Raw genomic sequence first — 17,149 nt, 5'->3', positions numbered from 1 at the left:
GTAATTGGTCCCACCTATTTGCCTACTCAGCAAATCACAACCGAACATGGGACCCACCAGGGGGCAGACTCCAGTATATTACATAGGCATGTGGTTTGTTCTCCAGCCATATTTTTGGGATCTCCCACCCCTCCCACTATGGCATAGCTGGTTGCCATATTTGGGGCCAGGCTAGAATTTTTTCAGTTGGCAAATTGGCTCCAGCCCTCTTTTTTTTGCCATTTTTGTAGCAATTGTCACACCTTTGGTGCTTTAAGCATTAGATAGGTCTAGTTTTGGTTGGAGGAGAGGTTGTAGCTCTGCCTGACCCCGTCCCCTGAAATGGGCTTTCCCGTTAAAGGGATCCAGGGGAGATGCTTCTTTTCGGATGCCTGGGCGAGGGGCCACAGCAGCCCCCAGGTGCAATCCAGTGGGGGAGTTGCCCTTTGATGTAGGTCAGGGACTCCCTCCTATCCAGTTGATCCCAAAATGCAAGATCTTCCAGCAGGTGGACCGGAAGGGATGGGATCTACCCAATGCCAATCCTCTTATACCTGCTGGCATTAAAGTTGTGGCCTGATTTCACCCAAAAATGCAGTGCGTCTTATTCTTGGTATTGGGAGGAACCGAAGAGGAGGGGGGATGCCTTGCCACACAAATCTATGAGCCACCCATCACCTTCTTGTATCCTCATTAACCCAGAATAGAGGACAGAAGCTAGAAATCATAAAAAAGAAAGAGAGAGATAAGCAAAAGAAATAAAGAGGATTTCCAATTTTCCCTCTTTCAATTATGTATATAAAGACTATTTAGAGTATTCAAAATGTTCTAAATTTGCATAGAAAATCCTCCTTTTTATCTCACCATATCTAGAAGGCGGTTCAAGCTGAAAATTAACTGTGGGTCTAATTTAATATAAAACATTTCTTGTATACTGTGTAACTATGAACACTCTTTTCTGAAAAGAAAGCATGATTGACAGAATGATTAGCAATATAACTGAGCACTTTAAAATGTTGTCACAAACATCGTCACAGATCTAGTATCTTTTTTTCTGAAGCATTTTTCAAACTTCTACATGTTTGCCGCTTCCATATGTCTATATATTTAGTAAATCTTGACAAGCAGGTACCGAAAATGTTAATTCATATCCACTTCTATCTTGTTAGTTGCATTTGAGCCTTTCTTTGGGCTCTGGTGGGGAAGCATCTGATAAGGGCAGAGGAGAAATGATAGCGATCCATTCTGTGAATCTACTACTGAAGAGCATTGGGGCTACTCTTACAGATGTAGATGATCTAATATTCAAGTAAGTGGATGAAGCAAGTGTTTATCTCTTAAATTCTCTTTCTGGGTTCTTGTTAGGCATTTGCAGTACTAATTATTTTTAACCACTCTGTCACTACTGTGTTCATGCTTCTGGAAACTTATTAGAACAGTATTGGGTAACCACAGAAAGAGGGCTGTATGAATGGAGAATGTGGATACTCATAAAAGTGGCTAAGAGAACCTGCTGTGATGTTACCTGCTCAATCACATGTCAGGCTTGAATTTGCTGCCATAGGCAGCTTGCATTCTCTTAACTTCAGCTCTGCATTTTTGACATGGGGATGCCAATCAGCTTTACAGGGTTATTCTATAGATGAAATGATGTACGAGAAGAAAATACACTGTAAGCATTTAGAAGTTTTAGACATTCTCAGCAATGGGAAAACATCATTCTCCAGATGCTGATTTGATGCTTCTTTTCAGGCTTGCATTCTTTGAAATCAAGTATCAGTTTTACAAAAGAGATGAATTAATGTGGAAAGTCATCGGGCATTACAGAGATCAGGTAAGTTGTTTGCCCTCTGCATCATTTTCTCTGCTGTATTTCCAACTGAACTTTGGATTTAGCACATCATTTCCACATGCATTCATAAGGCCTGAAGCTCAACTCTCTTTGCCCAGGAGGCATTAATATTGCAGTGTGAAATTGTAGTTCCTAAGCAATGACATACTCTTTGCTTTGTGTGTGTGTTTGTACACACACAAGCGCACATGTGCACACCCCCTCCTACCCACCCCACCCCACACACTCACACTATAGTACTGCTGTTAAGCTACCGTTAAATATTGTTTGTTTTTGACGTGCATAGATTCTCTTCCATTTTTTTAAAAAAAAGCTGAATACTAATTATTTCTCTTTTGTGTTTCTGTGTTTGTTTATTTTTTTTACCTTAGTTCTTGAAGCAGGTGTATGTTCTTGTGCTGGGTTTAGATGTCTTGGGTAATCCCTTTGGCTTAATCAGAGGTCTTTCAGAAGGTGTGGAAGCCTTCTTCTATGAGCCTTTCCAGGTATGATGTCATTGTGCCACTGGAGTTGCAGGTTGTTGGTTTCACTAGATTTCTGAAACATTCTGATCTTTTATTTTGATCAGTAGCAAAGGATTTATAAACTGATGACTTCAAAAACTTGTGTGTTGAATATAACTATGTTAGGAAAAAAGAACAATATGTATACTGGCTCCAGTAACTATATTTTGTGTCTCTCTCTGTGTGTGTAGCCTGGTAAAACTGAATCCAGTCCTTTGCTGCTGCCCCTGACCAGCAGATGAGGGCCACTGTCAGTTTTTTGGAAGGGTTGTGTCAGTAGAGCTTGAGAAGGCAGAAATCATGAACACAGCATCCATCTGTATGCATGTTTCCTCATCTAGCTTCTGTACACATATTCCAGCTAGGAGGCATGCAGCTAATTTAAGTGATCATGGTTTTTGTCAGAAGTGACTTCTTTCAAAAGTTCAGTATTTGTCATAAAGATCTTTTTGGAGCTGCATAAAGCCACAAATGATGGGGGAATGGAAGTGGTGTGGGTGTGTAAAACAAAACAAAAAACCCTCAAATATCCTTTTCATCCTTTATTAGGGAGCTGTTCAAGGACCTGAAGAGTTTGCTGAAGGTTTTGTGATTGGTGTAAGAAGTCTGCTTGGCCACACCGTGGGTATGTTGAACACTTCACAATTTTCAGTATATTATACATGCACAACCTAAATGTTCATGCAAGAGCTGACTATGTAAAAAAATTACTGGCCCGTTCAAGATTTGGTCTCAACACTCAGCCAGTATTTAAATTGCAATGGATCACCATAACAGTGCACCTTTCTTGTTCTCAACCTTTTTCTGGAATGGTCTTGGAACCCCATAACTTTATTCTACTTGTCTGATAGGCGGAGCCGCAGGCATGGTCTCTCGAATAACTGGTTCTGTTGGAAAGGGTCTGGCTGCTATCACTATGGATAAGGAGTACCAGCAGAAGAGAAGAGAGGAAATGGGTCGCCAGCCTAAAGATTTTGGAGACAGTCTTGCCAAAGGAGGGAAAGGCTTTCTACGAGTATGATGCTTAGATACTTTCTGGACTTCTGTGTGAGAGTAAAAATGGATAGATAAATCTGAAATACATTTTTTTCTGTCTATTAAATTGAGCCTAATCCATGTGAAATATGCACATTGGGCTCCCCTCCCCAAAGTTGTTTGTGTTTCTAACACTAGTTTTTTTGGCAGCCAACCCTAGCAGCAAAAAGTGAAGTATTAATTTTATGCAGTTGCATTTGGCTTTGAACTCTCAGGGGTACTGATCTATTGGCCAGGCTTCATAATGTGGGACAGAAAGTTCCTAAACATCCCAGCGCTTGGGTATGTGTGAAGCCAGACTAGGGACTTAGGCTCCAAGTGGAAGTTTGAGAGGCAGAGCTGTTGCTGATCCATGTTCCCACGACCTGCTTTTTTGTGGCATCTTGTTGAAGATTGCACGGGACATGAAGTAATTTTGCTTCCCTGCTTCCATCAGTCAGTGAGGTGAGAGCTGGGCATCATAAGGATAGCATCATGTGACACCTTTTGTTCAACGATATGTGTCAAGGAAAAGAGAGAGAGCAGCAGTAGTTCCATCTTCCTCATAATATTTGGTTAGACTTTCCAAGGAGGCATACTGTAGGCATTAGTGCAATTTCCACTTCTCCGACTGGGGTAAATACAGCTGCCTTATTGATCAGAGTTTTTTGATAATATTCTGTGTGAAAGAATTGGAAACTTTGGGTTATTTTTCACCAAGGAATCAGACATGGTGGACATCAATGCTCTTGAAAACTTAGCCAGACCTCCAATTTAGCCTGTGTGTAGATGCTATTCGATGGCACAAATTATTGCCCTTGGACCCAGCAGCAGCAGTAAAGGTTTGGTAAATGTATGAGCCAGCACCTGTGTAGCTGCTCTTGCTGACCCTAGACAGCTGCTTACAACAAAGACTAGAAAACTAGACTACTGTAGGTGGTCTGACATGGAGTACTCTCCCGCTGCATAGTTGCTTGATCATCATCTGCCATTTAGTGCTGTGTTTGGCTTCTTGTTTTAGTGCATCTGTTATCTGTGGTGCCTAAGTTGGTCTGAGGTGAGCTAACTTTTGAGTACCCTCCTTGCAGCAAGGTTAGGACATCATAAGTGGCCTTCTGAGCCCTTTTGTGACTTGCGCTTATGCCTTAATAGGTCTTTGTCAACTATATCAACTGACCTTTGAAAATATTGTTTCAGTGTTTATTAATTTCTGTGTGAATCATGGACAGTGTCACTAAATTGTGAATGTTGGGCTGCGTGTGCCCATTTCATCACTGTGATACCCCTGGTTGGGCAAGTTTGTGAACTTGCCCCAAGACAGACTGTTTTGAATATTGAGGTCCAAAGACTGAAAGTAGAAAACTTAGAGGACGGTGGATGAAATTAATTTGTAGCTTTTTGATTTTGACTTGCTGTTCTCTCTATTTCCTTTAAGGGGGTTTTCGATGGAGTGACTGGGGTAGTCACGAAACCTGTAGAAGGTGAGCTCTGATATTCTGACTTGGGATGTTGAGGAATTTCATAGTTTCAGAATTGTTAAGTAAAATTTTTTAATGCCATTTTATTCAAATAAAACCTACTATAGTTCTAACAGTATTAAACAGTTGGACTAATAACCCTCAGGGTCCCTTCCAACTCTATAATTCTATTACTCTATAAAAAGTGGTATTTTAAGTAGAGAACCAACACTCCTTATGGAGGAATTATGTAACTAGCAGAATTAGCAGAATTGTATACTTTGAGTCTTGAAACCTAGCCTTTTGCAAGAAGACTCAATTCTGTTTTATATTCTTATGCTGGAAGGTGCCAAAAAGGAAGGTGCCGCTGGCTTCTTCAAAGGGATCGGGAAGGGTCTTGTTGGTGTTGTGGCCCGTCCAACAGGAGGTGTCATAGACATGGCAAGCAGCACATTCCAGGGGATCCAGAGGTAAGAGGGACAGGGGGTTGGACTGGGAGCAACCATTGAGAAGCCATCTTTCCAGCTTCCACTAAATGTGGTTCAGGTGTTGGTGGGACAGAAAGAAGAGCATCTGCTGAAGATTTTTAAACCAGGACTGACTTGTATAAGAGAATGTGATATTTTAGACAATCTGATTCCAAGTCATTTCAGGGCTTAACTAGCACTTTGAATTGCATTATTATTAGGGTACTACGTGGCCACCTTTTCTTTCTTTTTGAAAACTCAGTTGCTTACGATAATTCAGTTTCAGAATAACAACTTCTTGTTTAGTATTTTCATTGTCTTGAAAGCTTGAACTGATTCTTGTAATAGTCAACTTGCATGGGAAACAGTATGCAAAGACTCTGATTAATCCTAAAATGATAAAAAAATAAAATGAATTTACAACATAGAAAATGGAAATCTGCATTGTTCACAATGATATTTGACAGGGTGGCAGAATCAACCGAAGAAGTATCAAATCTCCGTCCTCCACGTCTCATTCGTGAAGATGGCATCATTCGGCCCTATGACAGGGGTGAAGCTGAGGGGTATGATTTATTTGAGGTATGCTTTGTCATATATCCCAGCTTTAACAGTAAAAAAATATATAATAAATTTATTTAAAGTGTCCAAATATTAGTGGAGGAAATTTCACCCACAAAGTTTTTATGTGAAAAATACTCCACATTTGAATCGTTGCTTCTGCCTGTGGATTTTGTCTATAATGTTCCCAGGTGTGATCCATTTCTGATGGTTCTTTACTTTAGAGCTTGACTATTCATGAAGGGTGTGTGGTAGAATACATTTCCAAATTCTGCACCATTGCCTTGAGAGTTAAAACCTTGCATCCCACATAGAATTCAGAATGCAGCTATATTTAGGCTAGACGTTTTCTTGCTTAGTTTATTGTTGGGAGCTGACTTGCTATCTGCCTCATGACACCTAAGAATATGATAACTGTCATATATTTGTGACTGGGAAACAAATCTATGCGAACTGCAGCCCAGCCACCTGATACTTCATTTTTCACATACTGTTGGTGTTTAATCACCAAGGAGATTGCTTTTTACAACCCAAGACCAATGTGGCATAGTCACAGAATAGACGTGTTGGATTTGGAGTGGGGAGACTTAGGCTCAAGTTCTTGCTCAGCCACAAAAAAAATTGGGTGGCTTTGGGTAAGCCCTTCGTTCTCATCCTAGTCTGATTATGAGATTCATGGGATAACTTCAGTGCTTTTTTTCTTTTTAAAAATGTTTGGGGGTACTCTCATTTTGACTCAAGATACCGTATTTTTCGCTCTATTGGACGCACCGGACCACAGGACGCACCTAGTTTTTAGAGGGGGAAATCAGCTTCGCGGGGCTGCGGGGCTGCGGGGGAAGCCCAGGTCCCCCCCCCAGCCCCAAAGAGCAAAGAAGCCAAGACAGCGAGCGGGATCCATAGCCGTGCAACCTCTCCAGCCAGGAACTAAACCTCTCCCGCGCGGCTAAAGAAGAAGCCAAGGCAGCGAGTGCTATCCATCCCGCTCGCTGCCTTGGCCTCCTCTTTAGCCTTGCGCAGCATCTTTAGCCTTGCGCAGTGGGATGGATCGCGCCCGCTGTCCACCGGGGCTGGACTAGATGACTCCTGGGGTTCCCTTCCAACCCTGCAATTCTATGACGTCGGAAGGTGTTGGGGGTCTCCACCACTGGAGGCTTTTAAGCAGCGGTTGGGGGACCATCTGCCTGGCGTTCTTTAGCTGTCATTCCTACATTGTGAGGGGGCTGGGCTAGATGACCCTCGGGTGGCCCTCCCAACTCTATAAAGTCCTACAATTCTGTGGCAGGAGATCCACAGCCGCTTCACACAATACCTGCTCCCAATTTTCATCGGAGAGACATGTGGCTTCAGTGTCTAGGTAGGTACCCCCCTACCTGCCACTCTTCCCCCACCCCACCTAAGCCGAGGGAATTCCTGCCCAGAGAAGCTCCCAGGTGAGGCAAGGGTTAAGATCTACCTCTGGTAAATGGCTTTGTATCCCCCCTCTTTCCCTTTTCTCTTCTTCTTCTATGCTATTTCCTTCTTTTGTGTTTTGTTTAATCTGTTTTTATTGTATACTAAAATAAAAGCTGCAAAGTTTCCTTTTTTATAATATCCCCCCCTCCAAACTAAAACCTTAGATTAAAACACTGATCCAAAAGTTGGCTTCTTTAGCCTTGTGCAGCCTCCCGCGATTGGAGAGGGGCGCAAGGCTAAAGAGGAAGCCGGGGCAGTGAGCTGGAGAGGCGCGGTTGGAGAGGCGCGGGATGGATCACGCTCGCTGCCCTGGCTTCCTCTTTAGCCTTGCACAGCCTCCCGCGGCTGGAGAGGCGCGCAAGGCTAAAGAGGAAGCCAAACCTCTCCCGACTGGAGAGGTTTCGCAAGGCTTTTCTAGAGGAGGGAGAAGGGACTGACTGGCCACGTCAGTCCCTTCTCCCTCCTGGGGAAAAGCCCGCAAGAGCCGCGCGAAGCTTGTGTGTGGCTCTTGGGGGCTTTTCCCGCCTGCCTCCCCCCTGCATCCGCTCCATAGGACGCACAGACTTTCCCCCTTAGTTTTTAAGACGGAAAAAGTGCGTCCTATGGAGCGAAAAATACGGTAATCACCATTTTACATTTCAAATCAGGGAAAATAAATACAGTAAATGGACAAAAGTACAAAGATTCACAAAATGTTTAGGGGTCTGCGTCCCCACAGGAAAAAAGCACTGGATAACTTTACATGCGCCCTTCTGGGCTTGGAGAAAGAATATTGGAATTCAGAAATGATGTAGAAGCATGTTTCATTTTATTAATTTGCCTGTTCTTTTTGCTAGGCTCTTCAACAGTATTAAATAGTATTATAGGGTGATGTTTTTATTTCCTTTAAGTACATGCAATTTGATTTATGCATTGACAGGAAGCATATCTCTTGCTGATATTTGGGGAGGTGAGGTATACATTGAGAACAATAACACAGAAACCTATTACTTAAGGGGCATTTATCTTGAATTATTTATCCACAATCTCTTCTAAGCCAAAAGTGAAATTCCATTCAAAATAGGTACCCATAAACTGAAAGTTCTGTTCTTTTCCTTTTTGTCTGTTGCCTTCCTGTTCATTACTTCCAGCATCTGATCAGTTTCTAATTTATTTCTTCTTTCTTCCTCTCTCCCACTATGCTTACGCAGCAACAACTGGAATAATGGAGTCTACGGTTTCCATTATCTTTTTCTATATTTAATCATATTTGTCTGCTTTGCTCTATCTTAAAATTTAGGGCATGATTCAACAAGAATCCATTGCATTCTGTATCTTCCCACAGAGCCTCTTTCACTGGTACTGCTTACTTCAAATGATAGGAATGTATTTATTTTTATCCCTGAGGTTAGCTGCACACCATGAAAATTGCCCCTTGGTTGGTGGTGATGGTTAACAGAAGTGGAAAAGAGTTTACATCTATATTTTTTAATGTGCTAATTATTGATTGATGCTTTTCTATAATTAAAAGCAAAGAGAGATCAGTGACAGTGTAGCATTGGCTAGTTGAAGTGTCAGCGTTGTATATTGGCATATATGTAAATAGTAAAATAATTTTGTTCATGTGTAGCTAGCTGTTGCAAATTCATGAATATGGGCTAGTCTTTCATGTTTCCTTATTCATACAAAAGAGGCTGGATGTAGGATGTTAAGCGACTGTTTGCTTTTCTACTCAGCACACATAGACCTCAGTGAGAGGGAAGCTGGTAGTCCCATTGGTCTGATGGCATCCATCACTCCTCTCCTACAACCAGCCTGAAAAAAGCACACCTTTCTCTTACAGCATCAGCAACTCTGACAGGAGGAGAGGAGTGAGGGTCGAGCTAAGAGTGACATATTCCACCAGTCTCTAAATCAGAACCCTGTGTGAAAGTTGTATAGAAACACCAGTTTTAAAAAATTCTACTCAGATTGTTGAAAATTGATGTTGATGCCTTGATGCTCAAAAGCAGCCATTTGTTTTTGTTTATCTGTATTTTCTTTTAGGATTTTTTGGGTGATGCTGTTCAGTATAAATATTTCCATAAATATATTGATTAGAGGTAATAAGATATGTTTGGAGACAGTGTAACTTTAGTGTATTGAAACATGCTGTGGAAAAAAATTATTATAGGCATGCATTTTCTTCTTGAACAGTAGGTGCCTGCTAGATTTTGTTAAATTAGATTAAGAAATGTCCTATATGCTTTAGCAACAAATATAAAAATAATTGTGCTCCTTAAAAAAAAATTTTTTTTTGCCTGTTTATGTACTTCTGAGTTGCTCTCGTGTGGCAACTCATGAGAGAGCCTTCTCTTTTCTGAGAAATATTTTCAATAAAAAATAAAAAGCAGTATTAAACATGAGATTTAATATTGGTGCTCAAATGTTTTGAGTAATTTATTTTCTCAAATGTATTTTGTAATTATCACCGAATCTTTGTGCAAATATAATGCCATGCACACTTTTTTTGGCAAGGATTTTGGGCTTAACTTCAGAGAACATTTCTTTAAGTGTATTCGCCTCTGTGTGTATGTGTGTGTGTCCTGTTGCTTTAGTGCAGCCTTACCCCCTCCCCTTCTGTGCTGGGTTGGACTGATGGGAGTTGTAGTCCAAACCGTCTGGAGGACACCTGCTTCCTTGCTTGAGAGGGAAGGAGTCCCAAAACAAGCAGCATCCTTGACCATTCTCTGCTGTTAGCATTCTGAGCTTCATTATGGTCTCCCCCTTTTTCTCTTGCCAGCCCTGCATTGGTAGGTAGCTGTTTCTTACCCCATCCCTGAGTTAGTGGATACCTGTTTTTGATCTAGCTAAAATTTACATAGCACATAAGCTACTCAATGCCTCTTTTTAAAGGGCGGGGGAAGAGATCAGTTTAGTCCTGAAGTCCCTTGCAATCCTTAATTGGGTTGACAAATGACTTGAGGTCTAAGGTGGAAAGGATGTCTTCACGCAGGACATAGAAAACACTGGCACTCACTCCCCGGGGAGGCAGTGATGGCCACCAACATAGATGGCTTTAAAGGAATATTGGACAGATTCATGGAGGAGACGGCTCTTGATGGTTACTAGCCATGATGCCTCAGCTCTGCCTCCACAATCGGAGGCAGGAATGGTTCTGAATTCCAGTTGCTACAAGCCACAGGAGGGGAGAGTGCTCCTGTGTTCTGGTCCTGCTTACGGTTTCTTACTGGGGCATCTGATAGCCACAGTCAGAACAGGATGGTGGACTGATAGGCCATTGGCCTGATCCTTCTTATGGAAGGAGGGGGGAGAATGGAGCTGAGTGGTGGAAGGCAAGAGTTTTATGCAACTCATACGGCTGCATGTTGCAAGATGAATATTAGATTACAAAAGGAAGAAAAAGAATTGCTTTAAGGAAAATCAGTGGTTTCTTTGATGTTTGACTAATAGCAGATTCTGTTACAGAATCAGGCATTTATTCATAAATGTGTACTTTGCCTTTATATTATCTTAATGTGCGTTCTTATTATCTTGTATCTTTGCCTTCTTTTGTTTTTAAGAATTGTAAAACGTAGTTTCAGTTAATTCAAGGATTGCTGACCTTTTTTTGGTCCCAGGGCTTCTTCCAAGGCTCGTTTCATTCAGAGAAGGGGACCCTGCCAGTGCCAGGGGAGGCCTCTGTGGGCACAACTATGCCTCTGCATGCCACGCTGGCATCTGGAGTTCATAAAAAAACTCTGTGTAGCATGTTCAGTCAGCTGGGACTTCTGGTTTTGATCAAACAAGTGCTGCTATTTCCTATTTTAGATTTGCACTTGAATGTGTGAAACCCCCCCCCCCATTTTCCTTGTTGCAACTTTTCAGAGATTTTATAACCTGTATGTTATAATGTTATAATCTTTTTTTTCTATGATTGAAAGAAGTACTTCTAGACTGTTGGAAATAAAATTATGACATGGAGAAAACGAAAGCTGAAGCCTGTCTGAATTGATGTTGCAAAATACAGAATTACTACATTCTTCCTCTTAAAGCGACCCCCCCTTCTACTTTGGGGTAGCAGGCTGTGCCCTGTGGACTTCTCTTTAAAAACCACAACAACAACATAGTTTAATGTATTTTTCTTTTTGTCACTTTGGATATTTTATGCACTCAAGTCTTGCACAGGAAAGAATGCCAGCAGTCTGGCAAATGGATTATTACACAGATTGCTAAATTTAAGGGGGGAAATCTTCATTGTTAACGAATATGGGATTCAGTTCTGGACTCTAAAGCACTATGCAAATTGACTACCTCCCCCCAACACTAAATATGCTTTCTTGGGGAGTGGGGGGAAGGGTGGGCATGATCCACTGGGAGAACTCCCTTTTCTAGACTTCAGTCCAAGCCTTGTAATTGTTACCTCGTGTGGGTTTGAAATTCTAACTGAGACTAGAAATGTGTCTTTTGTTTTTTCACCCTCATCCTGCTGCAGAATTCTCATATCAAGAAGCTGGCTGGAGAAAGCTTCCAGTACCACTGTGCTGTTCCAGGGGGCAGAAAGGCGCACATTGTAGTAACCAACAGGTATTATTGTGCTGACTAAACCAGAGGAATTCAGCCAGTGTTCTGGGGGTATTTCATTTGGTCAAACCGATCCTCACCTAGTCAAAAGGCAAACATTGCCACTCTCTGGAGAGTTACCGTATTTTTTGCACCATAACACTCACTTTTTTCCTCCTAGAAAGTAAGGGGAAATGTCTGTGCGTGTTATGGAGGGAATGCCTACGGGTGGCATGCCTACGGATTTTCCTCCTCTAAAAACTATGTGTGTGTTATGGTCGGGTGCGTGTTATAGAGCGAAAAATACGGTAATATTGAGCCAGGATTATATTGAAGGCCTCTGTGGGAATTTCCTCTTTCCTCTTTCCTTGCAAATTAAATTGAATTATATGTAGGAGGAAGCACATCTCAGTGGTAGAATGTCCAGGATTCTGGTTTTTCTGTTGAGGGCATGGATAGTGATTGGCCAGGCTGCTTCTTTTCTAAACATGGTCTTGCTTCAGCCCCCCCCCCTTGCCTATGAGCGCCTAGAGATTAGATGGTGGTACTCAAGAACTGCATTAGGCTCTGGGGCCTCCGGTTGCTGATTTCTACTTTGAGATCCAGATTCTGCTGTACTGAGGCCAAGTCTAATATGACAAATATGAATTTTATTCATCTCATGATGAATAAAATCCCCCCTTCTGTTCATATATGGTCCAGGAAGACTAGTACTGTTCTCTGGTTTGTGTCCAGGGTCCTTCCAGGGATCTTTCACGTTACCAGCAACCTGTGCCTTTAAATAGAGATGTTATCCAGGATTGAATCTGGAACCTCCTGCATAAAAAGCTGCTTTCCCACAGAGCTCTTTTCCAACTTGGATATTAATGTGCATTCCTCCTTGGTCACATGCCTTCATTATCTTTTGTTGAAAGCCCACTCAGGGAACCCATCACTTTGCTTTTGGGCAAAGGTTTTCTCAGTGAAATATCTGCTGATATTGATTACACTTCTCTCCACACTGTTTTGTAACACTGGTGCAAAAGGGCTTATTTCATCTGCCAATTTAAGTCCAGCCATAATTTGAACAATTTTGTGGCCAAAGATGTTTAACTTCTAATATGCTGAAGTGAAAATGTATCTTGTGTCACGTGCATGGTCCATAAAAGTAGATATTTCTGTACTGAGTGGTCTTGGGTTTTGTGAGTGTGCCAAACACTCAAGTGTTTACTAAAGAGAAAATATTGACATGTTTCTGTCTTCATCTAGGAGAGTTATGTTCATAAAGGAGGTAGAGATTTTAGGGCACATAACAACAGATTGGGATTATTCATATGAAGACTTCACACGACCACCGGTTGTGGATGAAAACACACTACAGATCTTTGTTAAGGTAAGAGGAACAGATTCACACTTGTTCTAGAAACCATAAACGAATACTTTGGTGTTGGGTGTAATCTCACAAACACAAAATAGAACAGGGAATAACTTTATGTCTAATTTTCTTTTATAATAAAATTGTGACCATGGCTGATCTGATTATGCTCTTTTCAATAGTGGAATGTAATAACATTTTTGCAGTTATTTTAAATTGTTCTGGTTTTTCTAACAGGACCAAGGGCTGTTAACATTTCACAAGAGAGAGAACTCGGGACAAGAATCAGTAAAGAAAATCCAGCTCAAGAATTCAGCTTCAGCAAGGGTAATTATGATATCGGAACTAGTACTACATTTCCAGTGTAAACATACGGCAGAACGCTGGTCTTCACCACTCAGGTGCTCTTGATTTGAACTTCAGTGAATTTCCACCAGTGCCCTGGGGCAGGTTTGTCCGAGTGCAGTGCTTTTCACCGCAAGGCACGATAACTGCAATTTGCACCTAGATTAATAAATCTCCGCCTTCTTCAATGGTCTTCAGGTTAGCATTCCTTCACCCTTGAAGTTCTTTCCTCAAGAAATAGGAAGAAGGGAAGAGCTCCTTTTCAGTCTCATGCTTGAATACTGGTCTTGGAGAATGGAGTGCTTGCCTCCTTCTGTCAGTATTTTTTTTAAAATCCCATATCCCCCTACCCACTTTCAATATTAATTGAAAAAGAACAAGGTACAATGTGAGTGTTAAAGGCAAATGGGAGAATAAATTACAAGAAACGGGTAAAAATCGGTTTTCAGGGTAGGGAGGAACAAATGTAAAAGAAGAAACCTTCTGCACTTTGCACCTCTGGATCAGCAAATTCTGCCTAAAAAGGGAGAGTGAATCACAATACCACCAGTGCAAACATCTGTACTTAAGCTTGAAGAAATCTGAGCTATGGAATGCCTTTCCACAAGGAAAACATTGTGGCAAAGAAAGTAGCAATTTCCAAAAATGGGTTATCTTTGGAAAGTAATGTCAGCAATTGCCAGGTGATTGTGCCCAATTCTATCTCCATCTGTCACTATTTTGTGACTGGGTTTGCCATTTCACTACTAATTTTGTGACTGGTGGGATTTGGTAATTTTCAGCTGTTTCAAGTGGGCTCTGGAGGTTGAGAATCCCTGCACTAGGGCATCTTAATGAGTTGGTTTAGGGAGTTTCTCTTACAGACTCTTGTTTCCATGCCTCTCTCAGGCTCTTTTAATTTTTATTTCTGGTTGCTATTAGCTTAGCAAGTTTTTGCATCTCTCCAAGAAATATTCATTCAGTTTTTCCGTGAAGTCTTTTGTGAGGTTTGGTGGCTAATAATAATCTGTTTGCTTCCCAGAGGATCTGTCATGCTATTGATGAAGCTCAAGCAACAAGACATCAGCAGAAGTTGGTGAAACAAGCATCTTTAAAATTAAGCAGACCACAGGAACCATCTTAATAACAGTAACATCTTTCATTCATGTGGCCTTTCAGAGAATGAATTTTATGGAAACTGTGTGGATACATTCATGCCTGGTGATGCTCAGTTTGTGGTGGGAGATGGAGGTTAAGCTGCCTAGACTGGCCACTCAAAAAAATATTATTTTGACATATTTGAATGTAGCCATAATTGCAATATTTAAATGTCGTAATTTCTTTTCCAAGGATAAATAGAATTATATTGAATCATTCCTTTCACTTTAGTTGACCAAAATTATTAAGGTCTGCTTAATATGAATCTTAAATGAACATTTGTTTGAGCAAATTAACTACTCCGTCCTCTTCTCATATTTACTTGGTGTATTGAGATAAATTTTTGATGTTGGGAAATGCTTGTGATAGTAATACAGATTCTCTCTTTTAACAGAAGGCAATGTGTTTTCTATTCAGAGTATATTTTCTATGTTTATTCAAAAATTATTCATGTTGTTTGTAATGAAAACATCCAGAAATGACTCAGGAACATTTTGTTTGGCGTTCAGCTGGTTTTGTAGGCAGTATAATACAGGAGTTCTTTTGATTCAGAATTTCAAACCTGTTTCTGACTGGCCATTAAGTGAGTTGCACTGTCGGGATCATACCTGTATTAGTAATGACACCTTTATTTATGTCAGCTAATGAACAGCCTCTCATTACCTTTAACATATATTTAGGTTTTAAAATAGATCACTGTTTGGGCTGAGATGATTGGCACAAGTTAATGTATGTTCGGACTATCACACATTCAGCAAAATGATTATGTGTAAATGAACAAATGGGTTTAGGAACATGGTGAGCTTCATACAGCAAACTATATAATTGTTGGAAACATCCTGTGCTGAATTCTGGGCTGCTCTTCAACAAGGCACATGTGCTAATGCATTAAGAGTTCTCTGTTTACAGGAGCTTGTGTGCACTTTTGCAGCTGGGGTACTGTTCTTGTTAAGCAAGTCTTGTTTGCAGACTACATAGTAAATCAAGTACTTCTACTGCCATTTTTTAAATTTTATTTACAAATGAAGGATTTTGCCATCTAAAATTCAGTTCTTTTTCAGTCTGTCCATTTGTTTTTCTGTAACATTAAATCACATATTTTGCCTTTGGGAGCATTTTGGTTTACGTTCCCCTCTTAATGCTCATTTGCTTCACTTTTGGTTAGTTGTTCATGTACTTGGCCATTTTTGGTCGCACTAATGCTAACGTTTGTAGTATGTGGAATTATGATTTTTTATTCTTGAATTATAGGTCAGCAATTAATGATTAAGGATTTTAAGCAAAACAATTCAGATTTAACGTGTATCTGCCTTGATCATAAATCAGGTGCTTTATGTGAGTCCATATCATGGGGGAAAGGAGTACACTGCCAAATACTGTATTTTGTGGAAAACACTTTTGTAGAGGGTAATTGTCTTCCTTGGGCAAATTCTTACATAGCATTGCTCAGTTACCTAGAACAGTGGAAGAGACACAAGCCTTTATGACTGGCTCATTTGCTAGCAGATAAAAGCCTTACCTGGCTCAGTAAGTGTGTCTTGGCTCAAGGGTCATCTAAATGGTACTGTTTGTCTGCTCTTTATTTCTGTCGTTATGTGTATATAATATTGCCAAATAAAAATATTTTATATGCAGCTCATTGTGGCTTTCATGACAAGCGGTTGATGATATTAAATAACCAAATCAATAGGCAGCCAAATAATATTGAAATAAATTGCACTGTGAACTTTAAAAAACACACTTTTTTCATCACTCCTTCCTGTTGAAGGTTGTGGCCCAAGAAGAGAGAGGGAAATACTTGAGGTAAACTACTGGCTGTGCAGGTGTCGTCGTCAGGAAGGATTTGGCTTCCTGGAACATGGCCTCTTGTTTCCTAGAGGAAGAACTTCTGGTGAGAGATGGGCTGCACCTCACAGCAGTTGGCAAGAATGTGTTTGCCAAGAGTCTTTAGAATCTGATCAGGAGAGCTTTACACTAGATCTTGAGGGGGAGGGAGAAAACAATATGAATGACAAAAGAGCACCTGGAAATGGGGATAATAGCTTCATTGTATATAAAGGATGTGTACACTTGTGAAGAAATCCATGACCTGAAGCATGAAAAGCAGATAGAGAGTATATGGGTAAAAATTGTAGGAGAGAGAAACAACCATAACCTTACTGTGGGTGTCTGCTGTAGACTCAGATGATGCCTTAGTAGAGCAGATTACCAAACATTCAAAAAGGAGAGAAATAGTAATCATGGGGAACTTCAACTTCCATGATAACTGTTGGGACTCAAACTCTGCCAAGAATGTAAGGTCTGACAAATTCCTCTACTGCATCACTGACAGTTTCATTTCCCAGAAGGTGGAAGAACCAACAAGGGGATCATCTGTCTTGGACCTGGTCCTCACCAATAGGGAGGAACTGATCGATGAAGTGGAAGTGCTTGGAAACTTGGGAGGAAGTGATCATGTTCTCCTGGGTTTCAGGATACAGAGGCAAGGGGAAACCAAGTGTAGT

General features: G+C 40.9%; 1 protein-coding gene and 1 long non-coding RNA gene across 6 annotated transcripts in view; one reads left to right on the top strand and one right to left on the bottom strand.

Annotated features, from left to right (window-relative positions):
* VPS13C (vacuolar protein sorting 13 homolog C) overlaps positions 1–14,653 on the top strand; it is a 106,753-nt gene extending 92,100 nt beyond the window's left edge. For 4 of the 5 annotated variants that reach the window (XM_081838582.1, XM_081838581.1, XM_081838580.1 and 1 more), the window contains 12 exons: positions 1,149–1,288; positions 1,732–1,813; positions 2,203–2,316; positions 2,884–2,959; positions 3,186–3,349; positions 4,784–4,829; positions 5,152–5,275; positions 5,740–5,854; positions 11,742–11,833; positions 13,058–13,181; positions 13,401–13,490; positions 14,530–14,653. In XM_081838582.1, coding sequence (XP_081694708.1) covers positions 1,149–1,288; positions 1,732–1,813; positions 2,203–2,316; positions 2,884–2,959; positions 3,186–3,349; positions 4,784–4,829; positions 5,152–5,275; positions 5,740–5,854; positions 11,742–11,833; positions 13,058–13,181; positions 13,401–13,490; positions 14,530–14,631 — 1,269 coding nt within the window. In that variant the 3' untranslated portion in view covers positions 14,632–14,653. Of the gene's footprint in view, positions 1–1,148; positions 1,289–1,731; positions 1,814–2,202; positions 2,317–2,883; positions 2,960–3,185; positions 3,350–4,783; positions 4,830–5,151; positions 5,276–5,739; positions 5,855–8,478; positions 9,688–11,741; positions 11,834–13,057; positions 13,182–13,400; positions 13,491–14,529 lie in introns of those variants that run through there. The other variant, XM_081838583.1, reaches the window with a different exon arrangement.
* LOC309328920 lies at positions 14,587–16,819 on the bottom strand. The gene is made up of 2 exons (XR_014150875.1): positions 16,121–16,819; positions 14,587–16,090 (listed from the first exon to the last, which is right to left on the bottom strand). It is a non-coding gene; the product is annotated as an uncharacterized lncRNA (long non-coding RNA).
* Between the last annotated feature and the right edge of the window lie 330 nt (positions 16,820–17,149).

The sequence above is a fragment of the Podarcis erhardii genome (genome assembly GCF_964252035.2).
Source record: "Podarcis erhardii genome assembly, chromosome: 14".
Taxonomy (NCBI): Eukaryota; Metazoa; Chordata; class Lepidosauria; order Squamata; family Lacertidae; genus Podarcis; species Podarcis erhardii.
The sequence above is the reverse complement of the archived record's forward strand: the minus strand, read 5'-3'. Positions and strand labels throughout refer to the sequence as shown.